Source organism: Poecilia mexicana, unplaced genomic scaffold (assembly GCF_051168715.1).
Source record: "Poecilia mexicana isolate PSO_F unplaced genomic scaffold, ASM5116871v1 scaffold_4, whole genome shotgun sequence".
NCBI lineage: Eukaryota > Metazoa > Chordata > Actinopteri > Cyprinodontiformes > Poeciliidae > Poecilia > Poecilia mexicana.
The window spans coordinates 12359836-12378146 of NW_028263373.1; the positions used below are offsets into that span (position 1 = coordinate 12359836).

An 18311-nucleotide genomic window follows, 5' to 3' on the forward strand; every position below is an offset into this window, starting at 1 on the left:
TTCAGTCATGTTGCCCTAACCAGCAACTAATCAATATCTGTTAACAGCTTTAGTTGTTTGATTAACGTTTGCTCAAAAACAGTTTCAGATTGCTTTGTTAAGTTTTTTACTTAGTTTGAGTTTGGATCAGGGCTCCAGCTTTCAGGCCGGGGTCTTTCAGACAGTGATGATGAAGAAGTTGGGGGTCAATCAATTCAAGTCATCTGTCAACCATTCAGTCGCAGGGGCCACTGGAGCAATACCATCAGAATTTTTAAGTCTGTTATCAGAGCTTACTGAGCAGATCAGGACCAGAGTATTACATTTCTGGTCCATTTGAGCTGGTCTATGGACTTGAAGTGAGTAGTCCCTTAAAGTTGGTCAAAGAGAATTTTCTGCCAGAGGAGCCCGATAGAAATGTGTTGGACTACATACCTGAGTTTGAAGAGTGCTGAAAAGCGGTTTATGTCTTGGCTAAAAGTCAATTACAGCAGCCCCGGAGAAGGATCATTTGACCAAAAAGCTATTTCTAGAAAACTGAATCAATCAAAGCTGGAAATAGAGTGTCGGGGTATTTGCCCACTGCAGGTGTGACAAGGTGTGTGTGGCTGCATGAGTGCCATTTGCATCAGTGACTGAGGGGTGAACCCATTAAAACAACTCTGCACTGGTCAGCTAATCAGTGTCCAGATCAGCGTTTACATCAGTTGTCTCAAACTGGTTTCCTCAAGGACTGGTGTCATGCAACTTTCAGGTGCCCCTCTGCTTCGGCACATCTGGCTCCAACATTATCTCATCAGCAGAGCTCTGTAGAGCTGGACTGCATGTGAATGAGGCAGTTTCACCATTTATTTCAGGTCCAGGTTGCTGGTGGACCCCTGAGCTGCTTGTGCTATTTTCAGCCAGAATTGTGTCACTTTGTCAGGCAGGTATCTGCATTGCTGCTGTGAGTTTCGGTTCTGTCGGTGACACTGATCCCGTGTGTAGATGATTTTCTGACATCTGCCAAGTTGCTCAAGGGCTCCGTTGATTAGAAGGGCCTGGCTCGCAGTTCAGATGAATGCCGCTTACTTTCTGTCTTTCATATCATAGGGGGAGGCTGTAAGTTACATTTCCTGTCCTCTGAAATATCAAGGAACAAAAAAATCTAAATGTAGCAATTAAGTTAAGCAATTACATTTCTGTCAAATATTGATTGCATTCAGAAACAATTACACATCAGTTTTTAAGCTAACATCCAATATAAATGAATATTTTTTCAAATGAGTCATCAACATTTTCACTGTCAGAACCAGAACGTTTTTGCCTCAGGCAAAAGTTGCTTCTTATTACAATTTTAGTATTATCGGAGTTTTGGTTATTTATTTTTTCACACTGATGATCTGAGCCAAAAAGACAATTCTGATAAGTTCTTTATAATCTTTGGGATCACTTCCGCTTCAGGGTCCGTTTCTCAGTTCTTCATCAATATCTGTTCCGACTTGAATTTGTTTGTCCTTTCATTCTCATTACGCTTTCACTAAAGTATGTAACCCTATCTGAACCAAGTGACTCATTAAGAGAGGAAGTGGTATAAGCTAACACTCACGGTCAACATATTTGTTGGAATTTCAGCCTGACAAATACAAGTGATTTAAAACACACGGCTCTAACGGTGTTTGCTGAACTCTTTGTTTCTTCACAAGAATTGATGTTTTTTCATGACTGATCATATATTGCTGAAAATACATTCATAGTTATATCGGTTAACATTTCAAGTATTTTTCAAGAAGTCAACTTTATCTAATAGTTTGCACAAACTAAAAACACTGCACTAACTAATTTATGATGCCAGGTTTTCTTTGCCCAAAATCGTTGTTATATAATTGCTATAAAATGCATTTCATGCATTGCAGCTGATTTTATGAAGGAGTGTTGATTTTTATTTATTACTAATTCTTACATCTTAAGTTTCTGTCTTTCTCCCTACAAGATTTTTGTCTTTTCATTGTGTGTGTTGTATGCTTTATCTTGCTAACAAACTAAATTAAACTGATCTAAACCAAACTAAGATTCCCTGAACTAAATAAATAAAGTTAAGTTAGTCTAAATTAAACTAAATTGAATTTAAATAAACTAGAGTTGATCAAATTAAATTTAGACAAGCTAAATCAAACAAAATTAAAGCCAGTCAAAGCAAGAGCAGCTCAACTAAAGTAAGCTCAGATTTACCCAGATATTTAAATACACAGAATAAATGCAGTTTTTCATTGTTTGAAGTTAAATCAAATCAAGCTTTTCCTGTTTTGGGTTAGTTAGAATTACCAAATCTATTTATTTGTTGAATACCAGAAAACTTAGGAAGAACATTTCTTAGAGATTTTGTTTTGTAACTTTCTAAAAATTCAAAGTCAAAAGTTTACATACATTTGGTCAGTATCAGCATTAAATGTCTTTTACACATTATGACTTGGATCAAACCTTTTGAATTTCTTTCCACAAGTTTCTCACATCGGTTTTCTGGACTTCTGCCTCTTTCCTCCTGACAGAATCAGCATAATCCATTTTGAAGGCCGTCTCACTCACACACACTTTGTCAGATTTACACACAACTTCTCCATTAGTTTGAGACCACAGCTTTGTGATAGCCGTGACAAAGCATTTGGTTTTGTTGTCCTCAAGCATCCACTTTGGCTGGATGGTGGGGTTATTGTCCATTTGGGTGATTAATTTGTGCCCAAGCTTGAACTTTCTGGTTGGTGTCTTTAAATGTTGCTTCAATATTTCCAGATAATGTTCTTTCCTCATGAAGGCATCTATTTTATGAAGTGCACTAATCCGTACTGCAACAAAAGAGCCACACAACATAATGCTGCCACCGCCATACTTGATGGTTAGGATGGTACAAGCATCTTCCTAAAAATGTAACAATGGTCATTGTGTCTGAACAGTTCCACTTCAGTTTCATCAGAAAACAGGACATTTCTCCAAAAATGAAGCTCTTTGCCCCAGGGTACCTTTGCAGTAAGCAGTTTGGATCTTTATGTTTCTTTTTGAATAATGGCTTCCTCCTCACTGAATGGCCTCTCACTGTGGATAATGTTTTACCAGCATCTCCTGGGGTCAGTCTGCACATTTTGGACCAGAACCTATTCAACTCTGGTATACAGAGATGCACGATGACATTCCCATCATGTCTATTCTTGCATTTAATTGATTGAAAAAATGAACGAGGCACCTTCAAGCATCAGTAAACTATTCCCAAGGAAGAACCAGACTTGTCCAGCTGTCCACCGCCATACTTGATGTTTAGGATGGTACAAGCATCTTCCTAAAAATGTAACAATGGTCACTGTGACTGAGCAGTTCCACTTCAGTTTCTCTTCATGATATCTTAGCTGATTTGTTTTTATTTTACAATCATGTTAACAAAATAAGCAGCGTGTTTCAGGCATCATCTTGAAATACAGCCACAGATGTTCCTCCGATTAACTCAAATGTGTCTTTTAATCTGTCAGAGATTTTATTAATCAAAAAGGTTTGATTTGAGTCTCATAAAAAAGACAATTATCTCTGATACTGGCCTTATGAATTTTTTCAAAAAGTTTTCTAGAAATAATCTTGGTAATTACGGCTGACCTAGAGAAGCTTAATCTGATTTAACTTAGTGTATGTAAATATCTGGTTCCAACTGTGGCTCAGACAAGCTTAACTAAACTGAGAACATTAATGTAGGAGGAGGTCAGAAAAAAATCGAAGCTAAGTTGATTTAACGTGAAGTTTTGTATGTTAACCTGAGACAAACTGAAGCAAGATAGGATCAGCTTAAGTTAGTTAAGCTCAGAAATTAAAATAAATTATACTAAAACTAATCTCAGATGAGAAAAGTTAACCTAAACAAAAATTAGATTACGTAAACTAAGATGATCTGAAAGAGGTAAAGACTAACTACAATAAACTTAGTATGTGAAGGAGTTGGTTTTCTCTTCTGGAAAAATCACTTAGCGATGAGTCAGGCTATTCAAAAAGACAAAACAAAGACATTTATCTATAAAAGGGTGTTATTATCACATTTCCTGTTAATAATGTTTTGATTAAGTATTAGATAAATCTTTTTAGCACAAATGTGATGCCGGTTAAAAAGTAAACAACAAGATAAAATTTTGATGTTCAATTAGTTTTATTGAGCAATGCAGGCACCCAGAGTCCACAATGCATTTCAGCTTTTTGTTCAACAAAACCTAATTAGGGGACGGCACCTGAAATAACATTGCTGTTTACACAGTGCAAAGCTCAGCCCGTAGTCCACGGTGTTAATGACGTCTGAAGGCAGTTCGCAACATGTCCATCAGAATCTGATGACTGGCATCTTATTCGAGGCTTGAAACGTACTCAAAACTTTCCCCAAAGGTCGGATCCTAACCGGACAAAAGTAACAAGATGATGTCCCAGAAGATTGTCTTAGATATATATATATATATATTTTTTTTTTTTTATCTAGTTTTTCTCTGTGAACGGATTGAAACTCTAAAAGCTCTGTGGACACGTAAAAACTGAGCAAATGTTTGGATTTGCAGACATTTTGTTTAAAAGTAAAGAGGAAAAAGTGTTATCAAGCGTAGATCATGAGAAAGTGTCAAAAAAAGGTGCTTATCATGAGATCTGTTTTGTGAGTTTTCCAGCCACGCTAGAGGGATTTTAAACAGTTTATTTAGAACAAGAAGCTGGAACGTTTTCTCCAGCCGAGAGGGAACAGCTAATCCCTCGGAATATTAAAAAAGATCTGACTCGACATGTGGAAGAAGTTTTTATTATCACCAGGATAAAGGGGAATAAAAACATACTTTTTGCTTTAAACTGAATCCATCAGACAGAAGAATTGACATAATAATATTTCAGATGTGGCGACGGGTGGATGGGATTTCTTAAAGCAAATACATTGGGATTTGTTAATCCCAACACTTTTAAAATATTCTGCTTCAGTACATCAAATACTGCTGCCTGGGTGACATTTATAGAAACACTTTTCTTCTTATCTGTGTTAATTATTACTCTTTTAGGTTAACTTATCTCAACAACGTTCTTTTAATTTAGCTACTTCCCTTTCTTACACAAACGCAATATAGTGAAGCATAGAGGGTAATATTTTATTAAATATAAATAACAAAATGTATATCTTAACCTAACCCTATATGGACTATTTATTTGTTTAATCCTGATTGATGTGCAATACACAAACACACCCTGTAGAACTAGAAATAACTTTAAAATATTCTTTTACCTCAATTTTTTGTTTTGTTTTAATGTTTACTTTTGCGCCATCAAGTTATTGCAAGTGACGAGTAAAGAAATTAGTTCAAGGTTACATTAATTATCTGCTCCTGGTGGTTTGTTCAAGATGCTTAGTTTTTTTTTTAACAGTGAGAAAAGAATCTTAATAAATCTCAATCTAATATTAACTCACTTTATTATTTTCAGTTTTTCATAAAAATGTTTAATAAGAAGGGAAGTGTACATCATTAGGACAGCTGTTTGAGAAATTATGAGACGGTTTATTTATATTAATATAGTTTAAAAATAAGTCATCAATACTACACTGGAATAAAACTTTACAAAAGAAAAATAATAATCAGATCTACCACAACTTAAATTATGTGCGAAATATAATTCACACATAATCAACTAATTTCAAATACACATTAACAGCTATGACACATTAAATAACTTTAATAATTGTGTTTTTACTAATCATAAATCAATATGTTAAATGATAAATGATATGCTAATAGTGATGAATTAACATTAATATTGATGAATTAACAAAATATGCTAATGATACTTTATGACTAATATTCACCTAAACCCTCATCACTTATATGGCTAAAATCTTTTAATGAAAAACCTTCACTTTCTGCAAACATCCAAGGTTTTAACACATGAAAAGTTTGGAAGTCATTATTCTTTAATCCATCCACGTCACACTTAACTACCCGTGTCAGAAAGCGGTTCGTTTTTAACCGTACCATCAATCTTTGGGAAACAGGGTTTGGTAAAGAGACGGTTTTATTGAGCTGAGAGATCGTGCAGTCATTTAATGCTGATGCCAAACAACACAAACAAGAGATCCCTGCGGGGAAAGCTGGGCTTTCCTTCTTGCTTTCACTTCCATCAACTACTGGCTTGAAATCAGGTCAGGGTCGAACTGATTTAGAACATCTTGATGCGTGCTGTTTGTTTTTAGAAACACACAGTTTTTGCTTTTAATCCATTTTTTTATTGCAGGAAAAACAATCTACATTTGTTGTGGATACAAAAATAGTTTGCTGTATATATATGCATATATATATAAAAAGAAAAATCAGCTTATCACAAAGGTGTTTCTTTTCATTTTTTTTTTTTTTACACAGATTTACTCACATTTTAAAGCTGCCAAAGAGTGGCTCATTTTTAGCAGGTTCTACACATCATAGAGAAGTGGACAGTATCAGCAATGGCTCGTATAAATGAAATTATTGATACTGGCTATAACTTTCATGATAAACTATGATTGTGGTATAAAGGACTGCTTACATGTTTTACATTCACTCTCAACAACAGGAAATATAAAAATAAGTGAAACACAATCCACGTGATCGAAGATGACAAACGACGCCTGACAGGGAGGTGAAGTGACCCCTCTTCTCTCTCCTCTCTGGTATTTCTCCTTTAAAACCTCTGCAAAGACAAATGTTTTACGAAAGGTGAATGGATGAAATTGTCTGGTAGGCGTTAAGACAAAACTGCAGGACTGTGTTATTTTTCTTACCTTTTTCAGGGTTTTTCTATCGACAATGCTCATCTGCTGCTGCACCCAGGTCTCCGCAGGATTGGCACAAAGGGTTCTCCTTACGCCATTGCGCCTCTTTTTCATGATAAACCTGCACACAGCAGAAACGTTTTATAGTTACTTCTACCATTACACCCTTTTTCTTTTCAGATTGCACTGCTTTGATCTGCCGCTGGACCCGTTCACCTGCTCATTAAACATGTTATTGCATTTACACCCCCAGAAGCTGCCAGTTCTAACTACGCCAAAGGCCAATCAGGCAGTAGAGAGCAGGACACATTTGGTACTCACACAATCGCTCTGATGTTGCAATCGCCATCTGTTTCCTGTATCCTGTAGCTCTCGATGTTCCTCTTAGGAACTTTTTCATTCTCTTTAATATAGCCAAGGCAGCAGTTGTCATAGGAGCCTGGAAGGGGCGAGCAACAAAAAAAAGATGCAAAATGTGAGGCATTTTTGCAGACATGCCCACTTTTTTAGCAGCTGACTGGATCTTTACTATTTTACTTCATCTTTTGGTAAAACATGAAGTGTCTCGCTATGAACTCTTTCCTCTTTTTTCTTTTTTGGCATCGAGTTGTGAAAACATTGGGGCTCTGAGCCAACATCATCCGGGAAGGCTCCTCCCCCAAGATCCCCATCGTGAACTTAAGAAGGGGCAATTAATTAAAAACTAACAGAATGTGAATGCATATTTAAACTTAGACGTTGAATCTTTTAGTCTGCTTATTTCTACTGCCCTGCTCTGTTGTGCATCTATGTTCTGTGAGCATTAAGACTTTCAAATTAATGAATCAATGTTTCAGCAAATGGAACCAGACATTGTTTGCACTGCAGCTAATGCAACATTATTAATGTTTTTATAATACCATTTCTTTAATAAACTAGTAGCTTTGTCGTGCGTGTCTGCTACTTGTGAGAGGTGATAGTTCAAATATTTCAGGGAGATCTGAAGTCTCATGGTTTGATTTGATAATACCTATTAAATTCATTTCGACTGAACAAATTTAGTACCTCAAAGTGTTTTCTGACAAGTACGAAAGGATTAAGCAACTGGCTCGCTGCATCACTCCCCATGAGAAAGTCGTTTTGAAAAGCAAGTGCTTCAGTTATTCGGAGCAAACAGTTTTTCTCCTGCATTAATCACATCTGTCATCACCGCCAAGTGATCCATATTTGACAAGTCCCGACAGATACAACCTTAACGTGCTGCGGTTAAAAGCGTTTAAAGAAAAATGATGCCCACGCTTTGAAAAGCAATTGTTTGTTTTGTTGTTTTTATTTTACCCTCTGGTTTCGTCTTCAGAGACATGTGGTTTGAAGATCAATTCAAGAAGATTTCAACTTTTGTTTCACCAAAACCTCTAATTTTTCCAAGTTTTTTTTTTCCAAGTTCTGCAAAAACAAACCATATACGGTCTAAATAAAAAAATACTAATCTGCCTAACACTGACTCACTAAGACATTTAAAATTGAATGCAGAAGAACTGCATCCCACTTACGGCTAATATTGTCCACTCACCTTGCGCCACACTCAGGTACATGCAGGTGAAAAGCAGAAGGATGGCAAAAACTTGAAACTTCATGGTTGCTGCGGTTCTCGCTGTTGCTGCTTGCTGTTCGCTGGAGAAAGAGAGAATATCAACAAATCAAACAACTCCCCTTTCATACACAGACAAATTATTTCCAACACAAGCCCCCCATATCTGTCCTCCTGCACCAAACATGCTCTGACCTCTGATTACGTATATTTAATTTGTCTGGGATCCCGCTGTGTGCAGCTGTTCCTTCTCCAGCACACTTAGTTTTGCTTACAGAAATCTAACAAGATCTGAAAAATGTACAGCTCCAACTCTCTCGCACCACTTGTCTATGGCACAGAATTGAACTCAGTCTCTTTTAAAACATGTTTGCAAAACCAAAGATTGCAAAATCAAGAGAAGAAGCAGAGTAAAAACTCACGTGCTCACATTCAGGACTCCACACGATGTCTTGAAAGAAAAAACTTTTTCTCTGACCCAGTTTGCTTTGAGCCAGTATTCTTATAGTCTGCCTTCCTCCTTGCTCAGTCTTTACCACACCTCCTCCGTAGATGCCATGAGTAGATCTGCAATTTGATCTTTGCGGAGTGTGAGCCTACAAAATGAGTCATGTCATGAAAATGAAGCACATCACCTCACACAGATGCATATCAATACCACCCTCTCGTATAACTGGAATATTGATTTCCTCTGTTTTTTTCCCAACATGTATTAATTGGATATCTACAATGGAGTGCTAAAGTTTGATAACACTACATATCAAACTTTTAAACAAAGTTTCCAAATGATAAATCGACCTGCCTCTTTGAAAAAATAGTAGAAACATTGATATGCTGTAAATAATGACTTTTTTGGTTCAGTTTTGTTGGCCACAAAACTTCGGACAACAAGAAGCAGACTTAAAGATCTCAAATTGTGAAACATCTTCCCTGATCTAAAGAAGTTCCAGGACAGATCATGGACAAGTTATTGACATCTGGATAGAGTCAAAGTGTAAAACGTTGATGCCCCAGTGCGTCACATTGACAGAAATTATCAAATGAAGACAATGCAGAACAGTGAGGAACTCTCCTACGTAGGGATACCTAATTAAAATTATTTCAACCAAATCGAACAAAAAACTGTCACAAAGGCTCCTGATATTTATCATAAAAACAAAACACGTAGTTATGATCCCTTAAACTTTTAAGAAAAACAATGTGTGAACAAAAGTCCACCTGGGCTCTCCAAAATATGAGAAATAAACGACCTTGCTGAACTGATATTAAAAAAATCTTTTGTCTGAACGCCGGCTAATGCTCAACAAAGTCCTACTTACATCAAAAATCTTATTTTGACAATTTAGAAACGTTGAAAGCTGCACAGTAAATTACAATACTAATACTTTCTGTCACGACAAACCTTGAATGTGAAACTGTCTTTTATTAGACGGAACGATTACATACTTTAAGAAATAGTAATGTGGGAACGACAGCCATCTGCTTCTGATTGGTTGATCGGAGCCTTGTGATGTCTCCAACTCCAGATGTGCAATGTAAAAATGTTAACTATTAAAGTCTCATTTGATACACTCACTTATTTCTTCTTTGGAAAACTTTGTTTTAAAATCAGTAAAAGATTTCTGTCTTCAGGTTGAACAGTTCAACCCACAGATAAGTTCAATTCTTGCAGCACTGAAATCTGATAATTTAACCACAGTTACAGCAACAGGAGTATTGCAATGGATACTGTGTAGAAGATTCCCGTCTGTTTTCTTTTAAATCTCCAAGCTATTTATTAATACTTATCGTCCTCCTAAATGTATCACATTGGTCACGGTCTGATTGCTGACCACCGACAGCCAACAGCACATCTGTTCAGTGTATCTCTGTGGGAGGCTGTGGGCTGTTTCGGGTTTTTGTTCATCTAAAACTAAAGCCAAGCCTGAAAAAAGGCCGAATGGAATCAATCCAAAAATTTTTAGAAATCTGAGATTGTGTGCACATTTCATTAAAACTTTTATTTAGATGAACATGCCAGAAGTAGAAATTGTCAAAAGTAGAAATTGTGAAAATTGTTTTTATATATACAAATGAAGAATTTTCAATTTGAAACAAGCGAAATCTTCCAAAAAATATATAAACAAAGAAACATTTGCATCATTAAACCCTTCATCCTTCATTCAGTTCCCTTCATCCAGAACTGCTGCGTACTACTGAGCTGCTGTAGTTCAGTGAATTAAATGTCTCCTGTTTCTTGCCTGATTGCTGACATGTACTCCCTTCTCTTCAGTGATTACAAAGGAAGACACAAGTGTGAGCAGCTGCAGTTTGTTCAGCAATCAAGCCTCTTCAAACAGACGGCAGCAGAACATCAAAACAAGTACTTAGTGCTTATTTAAAAACTCAACTAGCTTGCCAAAAGAGAGCTGGTGCATATTTCTCAAGATACTGGACAAGACAAACAGGACAAGACTTTTTTTTTTTTTTTAACGGTTGACTTTCTTTGTGTCCTTTTTGTTTAACACACATTTAGGATGTGTTTTTGCAGTCTTGCGGAACTGTATGGCTTTTGTTCTTCATGCTTATTTTCCTTCAGCTGCTCACTTTTCTTTTCCACTTTTGGATTCTTGCCTGCCCCGGCTCTGGAGTTTTCCCCCAAACTCAATCTTGTCGTAATATGAGTAGCATTTTAAACTAAATGAAGACTAAATCTGTGCAACACGTGCTGCTTTAAAATCTGTTCCTCATCTCCACTCATTAATGTTTTAATAAATTCATGGAAGCATTAGTGATAAGTATTTAAATACGAGCTAAGTCATCCTTAAAACTTAAAGATGAATGAAACCATTTTGTCTTAAAGTCTGCTGTGCATTGAGTTTTATATAGGGTCATAATGTCATTCCGTCATCAAAATACATACCCAGACTTTTCCTTTGAAGGTGGTATCTAAACACTTGCTCCTACTCTTTACCTACTTGCTCCTACTCTTGGAGCGACAGTCCCCAGTTCAGCTTCAGCCCCACAGAGCACCCGTCCTTCCCAAGTCAGATCCTCCAGACTAGTGGCAGCAGCATTTAGCAAACACCTGGTGGAATTGCACGTCTGCTAAGCTTGTCATACAAACTACAACTTGTAAGCAGCATCAATGGAAGGCAAGGAGAAGCACTGGTGTGATGATACCTAAACTGCTCATCCAAGTTAATTGCAGTTCAAACCACCCACATCTTCTGCCGTGGTCCGAACGCCAAATAAAACTTTCTAATTGCATCTCTTCATGCGAGTCTCTCGTGGTTGAATTTTTGCTTCATTTTGTCTTTATTTTGAATGAAACCGTAGTTAATTTATTTTAGATGAAGTTTTAATGTCTCTAGGGGGAGAGAAAATGCTGTGTGGGTGTTGGTAATTAAACTCTTGGTGGTCGGCTTTGGCAGACTCTTGAACAGTCATTTATGAGAATTTTTGGGGCGAAACACAAACAACAACAAAGAAACCTGAGAAACATTCTTCAACGCCCTCATGAGATTTTTGTAAAACATCTCCAGACCCAGCTCTTAAAGTGTTTATTGGACTGACAGCCTCTTCTTCATACTTTCTTTTGTTTCTCAGTTTGGCCTTTTTCCTTTGTTTTCTGGACTGTGTTTGTCATTAGCCTCAAGTCTGGAAAAAAACAACAATAGTTTCGCCTTTTCAAGTTCATTTCAGTCTGACCTCAAACATTGCTAATTTATTTTGTTTATGTCTGTCATTTTCTAACTTTAGCGGACACACACACAATATTTGACCTTTCACCTACAACATCTCTACTTTAACATCAAGATGGACTCACCAGACTTTAGGTCTTGTCAAAATAAACTCTTTTCCAATGCAGGTGAAATTCAAAGTAATCAGAATAAGAGGATCATAAAGCTTAATCAAATCATAACTAAACATTAAAACCTGCTGTGTGAATGTATACTTCATGAAATGCAAACTGTCTGCTGTCTTCGACAGCTTCTGTGAGTTTGTTGAAAAACATGTCATTGAACAGAACATATTACTTAGTCATATCTTCAAAATTAATGACATCTCCTCACGTTTGACTATTTCTAAATACTTTTGCTTTTTTGCCTCTACATGATGCATTTTTTGTCTCATACAACTTATATTCTGGAGCAACTTTCAATCTGGAAAACATGGTAGTTTGCGTTTTTCTGTTTTAATTTAATTAATCATCATTGAATAGATTTTAATTGGATTTATAGCAAGTTTAGCTACTGATTTAGTTTATTACTGATTCTTTTTTATAGTCTTTAGCTAGCTTAGGTCCATATATTAGTGTTGATTCTCATTGACTTACTCTTATTTAAGTGAGGAAGATTGTTTGCTGTAAAGGTAAATAAATCATAATTATATATAGTTTAATGTTAAGGATGATTTCCTTCATATCAACTGGTTGATTCACAAAGTCAAACGGTAAAATTTGTTTCCGTTTAGCCTGATTGCCCAAATGTGGGAAGCAGAGTGAAGTTGTGAAAACATGCAAGTCGTAGAGAAAAACACAAACCTCAGAGTCAATATTGTCAACAGCGTTGTAAACTAGATCTTCACCATGCGCATATGTTGTGAAACATGAGGCAAAACTTCACGGCCTATTTCACTTCCTGCACTTATGGTTGTCTATCATCACCTCCACACAACATTGCTCTTTGAAGCGATGTTGTCAGAAGCATAAAATTTAGCCAGGATGGCAAATCCATTCAGCTCAGTATTTCTGGAGAGGTGCATGTGCTACAAGCCAAATCTGCTGAATATTTATGCAAAAACTTTGCCACATGGGGAGGATTTACAGCACCATGTGTAATGAATTACAAGGCTTAAAGCTTTGTCGCACAAGTTGCACATTCACATGTGACTGCGAAATATCTTCTCACAGATTGGAGCGAGAGCATCGGATTTCTATTTTTTATTCATGTCCGTAGGGATTTCCTGGAGTTGAACGCCGTTTATTGTGGGAGTGAAAAGTTTTTACTTGTAGCCAGAGTTAGAAAAGTCAGCGCTCAGACAGAAGGGATCCATGTTTTTATTCTTGCAAAAACTTTGACCCCCTTCGCCCAGTACTGTGTTCAACTCTTCAACTCTTAGAAACACGAAGCAACTTTCACTTGCTTGTTAAGCACTCCCCCAATTTTTTTTGTTATTTCAAGCGAGCTAGCCATGTTTTCCAGGGTTACAACATATTTAAACATCTATTTGAATTACTGAGTAAATGTACAAATCATATTTAATAAAATCATGTGTCTGCATCTGCCATTTGCAGCAGTTTTATTCCATGTCTACACCTCTAAGTTGATGATCACCCACCAGTAACTGTTAAGAAAATTAGACTAAACCCACAAAACCAATATGGAAACCTCTTCCTAAGGCTAATTAACAATTAACCAAGAGGATAGTAATCAGTCTTCATGATACCGTCTTGCGAAGGCAGGGCATCTTCAGTCAGAGGCTTCTTCAGATTCAGTGCATTACAGACTGTTACAGAAGATCTTTCCTGCCAACAATCTGAATTTAATGTGTGTGTTGCAGGACAATGCTCTTGAAGACTAGAGTAGGAGACTCCCTCTAAACAAACAATAAAATAAAGAAATGAAGTCAGAAAATCCAACTGTTTTTTGCTACTTCTTTTTTTAAACATTTTATTTTTTGCTTACACTCAGACCGCATATGAAGCCTGTGGTAATGCCTTATACCCCAGATGCATTATGGGTGAGTGGTCTGTTAACTTTCCTTAAGGCAGCATTAAAGAAAGTTTTCACTCCAGGCCTCAACAATTTGTAGGCGCCTTGATAAGAATTACTTTTCACAGTTTTCCAAACGTTCCCAGTGATTGACATGTCTACATCTGAGGTAGGTTTGGTAACAAAAAACCCTCTGATAGACCCAGTGGTTACATAAGACTGAGAAAAGGACGTTCCTCTTGACTTTGTTGTTAAGGCAATTTGAGGACAGAACAGAGAGTGAAAGTAAAATCTTACTCAATACCAATACATTTTTTTCTCTCTTCTCATGCTGGGTTGTTGCAACAGGCCTTTTATTAGAAGACACTCTGACATGTCTCTGTTGGATATCTCGGCTGGATTCCAGCAGCATCAGATTTGGGGTCTCTGCTCAATAACGAACCGCAGCGCTCTGAGCAGGTTGCAGTACTCAGTACCTGCTGATGAGCTGCCACGTATTAAATGATCTGGAGGCTTTTGAAAGCAACCGATTTAACTTGATCATGGTTTATAGTGGTGTACTTAAAATTTTGTTTGTCAAATAAAACCTTTTTGCAATAAAAAGCAGCGTTCATAGTGTTTTCTAGTCTTTTTTTCACTTCCTCAGTCTAACACTACTTTCTAATGAATGTGCTGCAGATATGAAAACATGTTGTGCAATACATGTACAAAAACGTGACTGTGAAAAAAAGCTTAATGGACATTTAATGTTTTTGATCATACAATTTTAATCAAGTTCTTTCGTTTTATTGTTTCTATAAATATATATTTTAAAGCTTAAATAGGAAGCTGAAGTAAAATACAACTTGCACTGGCTTTGGTTAAATTATTAATATTAGTGTTAGTTTAGGATTTCACATTTGGTACATGTTTACAAAGTAACAAACCACTTTACAACAATTAAAATGTGTTTATTTTGGAATTCCTTTTTGTTCTGCAGTTTTTTCAGCTTTTTGCCTTTTTGTTGATAAGTAAAAGATGAGCAGCCTGGTAGTGGCAGGTATCTAAACACATAGCTTCTTCATTTTGTAAATAGTTTTGGAATGATGATTTAAAAATTTTATATTTTTTCTTTCCTGAATCTTAGCATGGACAAATCAAAAGGTGTTGTGCTGAACAAGGAAACAGAAAAGATTTAACACACCAGTTGAAGTGTGGAGCCGGAGAACGGTTACTCATTGCAACATCAGTCAAGGACCTATATTTGATTTGGACTGTCACCAAAATCATGTCAAGTTGTCCTATTTCAGACATTTGTGAAACATACGGAGCAGTAAAAAAAATATTACTCCCATGTAGAATTGTTCTGTTCTTGATTTTATCATCAAACAACACATATAAATGCAAAATGAATGATCAAATTCATTCATTGTAGGAAAAAGCTATTCAAGCCAATTTGGTCCTATTTAAAAAATATAATTGGTCCATTTGTGAATCATAAATTTATTCCAGGATACTTTTGGGTTCAGTTTCACTAAACCACTTTCAGACTTTTATTTCTCTGCTCCATAAATGAAGGAAGCTATTGGGAACATGCCAATAGTCTCAAAAAGCAGATTTAGGCCAGACCCAGAGGTCACCAAAGGTCGCAGAAGAACACCTAAAGCACCGCAGATCTCATTTGCCTCCAAACTGGCGACCATTTTAGAGTTCCAAGGTGCAAACCTCCTGCTGATTAATGACTTTCCTCACAGTTGCCAAACACATCCAGCTGAACATTTGAGATGCTGTGGACTGACCTCGAGCAGTTCATTTACATCCCTCCATTGGAGCTAAATTAAAAACAATTCTGCAAAGACGACTGGGCCAGATCACACTGCATTGTTCGCTCTTGTAACCTAAGCAATGGTCTTTTAAATGTTTTCAGTACAATGGAAACTCTGTGGCTTCTTGTGCTTAGGGAAAGGATTTCCTCAACCTCAGCTTTTTGGGCCTTTGTTTGTTTTGACTGCTTGGGGCCAGACGTTCAGAGCACAATAATGGCCAAAGGTTTTGGCATTGGCACGAATGTTGTGTTTGGCAAACGTTGTAACTTCAGCTTTTTAAGATGACAGTTAAAGTCATTTTTTATTTATCCTACAGATTGATCTGATGTATTAGAATAATTGCAAAGAGCTCCATTGGCTCAAAAAGTTTACTTAGTAATATAACATTTTTGAAGATATTGCAGACCTGATAAAAAAAAACATAGATTAAAAAAAACACACATTACAGTTCACCCTCAAAATCCTTCATATTCTCTAAAGAGATGAGTGTTGTAATTACCTGGAAAAGGTTTTCTTCATCACCTTAGCTGCAAGTTCATTACAGAATGGTGCCGCCACCGTTGCAAAGCTTGCTTAACATCAGCAGCAGGTTGATGAGAAATGAAATCAATTGGGCAACAGCTTTGTGATAAAAGAAGGCACCAATGTAACCCCTTCTGTCCAACAAAAACATCAAGGACAGAGACTGTTCAGGATGACGGATAAGACAAGAAACTGATCCAGAGCTGTTTCCCCTGATAAACGAATTAATCCCCCTAACAATTGTTCAGAACATCTGGAGAATCACTTATCTGGCAAAAAAGGTAAGTATTATCATGACTCATGTGTCCTGCCAAAAAGTGAGGTATCTTGATCCAACCCATGTGTGGCTGTTTCTCATAAATCGGAACAGACTTACTCACAACTTTACCACGGGACAATGGCAAGGATTAGGAGGTGCACCCAGAAATCCTCTGAGAGCAAATTCTTTCAACATTTGTGTTGAGACGATCTGCCTCCTTCCCATCCTGATCACAAGGCGAAAGTGATAAAGAAGTGGCTCAAATTCATAACACTGGAATTTTTGACTACTGTCCAGAAATTTCCGGGAATCCTTGTAAATTTGTGGTAATTAAAAAAAAAAAAAAGAAGCAGACACACAGAAGCAAATAAAACTGCTCGAGTCCCAATACTGACATAGACCAGTCAGAATTTTGTCGAAAGTTCATACTTACTCAGAGTCAGAGGGAACTGCAGAAGTTATGAAGAAAAGGAATCAACACTGTTAATACCGATTCTTCACATCTGGTCTTCAGTTGTTCAATGTACTGAGCTTGGATTTCATCTGACAGGTCAGTATAAAGTGGCATATGATATTGAAGAAGAAGGAAAAAGAAGTTTTCCAAAGTAACATGTTTAAAAAATCAGAAGAATATGGTGGGCATCTTAATTCTCTTTACTCTTCCACTCATAAATAAAATTCAGTGCAACCATTTGCCCTCATTAGTAACTTAAATAGTTCAGGAGCACCAAGCGGCACAGCACAGCTGCCCTCTCATTCATGGTAATGTATGGCCAGACTACAAGGCTTACAATATTATTTTAACAAACAACTGAAGAATTTAAGAAGTATTTAAAACATGTTAAAGCAAACACATGGAATGAGAGGAAAAACTGAATTCTAAGCTCTTTAAACACAAAAGAAAGCAGCAGGCAAAAAGACAAAAATTGCTAAGAGAAAATATCCACAAAATAACATTTTTAAAGGTTACACATTTTTAGAAATGTCATGTCTATTTCAAAGTAGATATTTGAAATAAATAAATTCTTATGAAAAGTTGACTGCATAACATTTTTAAGAAACTGCTTTTCTCATAAAATTTCATTCTTCTTTCCACAATATTAATGATGATTATATTATTATTGTTCTTTGCAGTATGAATATTTTCAATGTTCATTTACCAATAGTTTCATTGTAGTAGGGACACTAACAATTTTAAGAGACTTCAAAGAATTACATTTAAAAACAGCTGTCTTGTTGTTTAATGAAGGAAAAATAATTATGCTGAAGTATAAAAGCCGCAAAGCAAGTAATCTAGTCACACTACTCCCAGTAACAAGCAGAAGTGCCAACTTCAAATTAAATTAAATTAATTTAATTCAATATTAAATTGAATTAAATGTATCAATATTACCATACTGCAAATATGCAGGAATTAGCATAATAGAATATCAACATTTGTCTTAAGACATGTAAGCACATAAAAACTTCACCGATATACAGTTCTATTAAAAGAAGCAAAAAAAAAAAAGTCTGTACGATAATAACCATAAAAATGCAATTATTTTGATCAAATTCAGGAGACATTCACCTTAGCTCCATTAGCACTGTGGCGCTGTCAAGTGAATACAAACACAACAGCCCCATCTAGTGGTTTAACAGCAGCAGCGCAGTCCTTGTAATACTTGTCTGCATGTGGGCGTGACCGACCGGCTAAGCTTTATAA

The 18311-nt window shown here is 36.4% G+C and overlaps 1 protein-coding gene across 2 annotated transcripts; it reads right to left on the reverse strand.

The window, feature by feature from the left end:
* Positions 1–6209: 6209 nt before the first annotated feature.
* ccl25b (chemokine (C-C motif) ligand 25b) lies at positions 6210–8906 on the reverse strand. 2 transcript variants are annotated; one of them, XM_015007617.2, is made up of 5 exons: positions 8747–8906; positions 8307–8407; positions 7076–7193; positions 6764–6875; positions 6210–6672 (listed from the first exon to the last, which is right to left on the reverse strand). In XM_015007617.2, the coding sequence occupies exons 2-5, from the start codon at positions 8368–8370 to the stop codon at positions 6664–6666; spliced, it is 303 nt and encodes a 100-aa protein (XP_014863103.1). In that variant the 5' UTR covers positions 8371–8407; positions 8747–8906; the 3' UTR covers positions 6210–6663. The 2 variants fall into 2 exon arrangements, with proteins under 2 accessions (XP_014863103.1, XP_014863179.1); XM_015007693.2 differs by having other exon boundaries at positions 8755–8891.
* Between the last annotated feature and the right edge of the window lie 9405 nt (positions 8907–18311).

Coding starts and splice junctions, on each gene's coding strand:
- ccl25b (XM_015007617.2), bottom strand. CDS start 8,370: ATGAAGTTTCAAGTTTTTGCCATCCTTCTGCTTTTCACCTGCATGTAC. Junction 7,194..8,306: donor GTACCTGAGTGTGGCGCAAG/GTGAGTGGACAA, acceptor CGCCCCTTCCAG/GCTCCTATGACAACTGCTGC. Junction 6,876..7,075: donor TGCAACATCAGAGCGATTGT/GTGAGTACCAAA, acceptor TGCTGTGTGCAG/GTTTATCATGAAAAAGAGGC.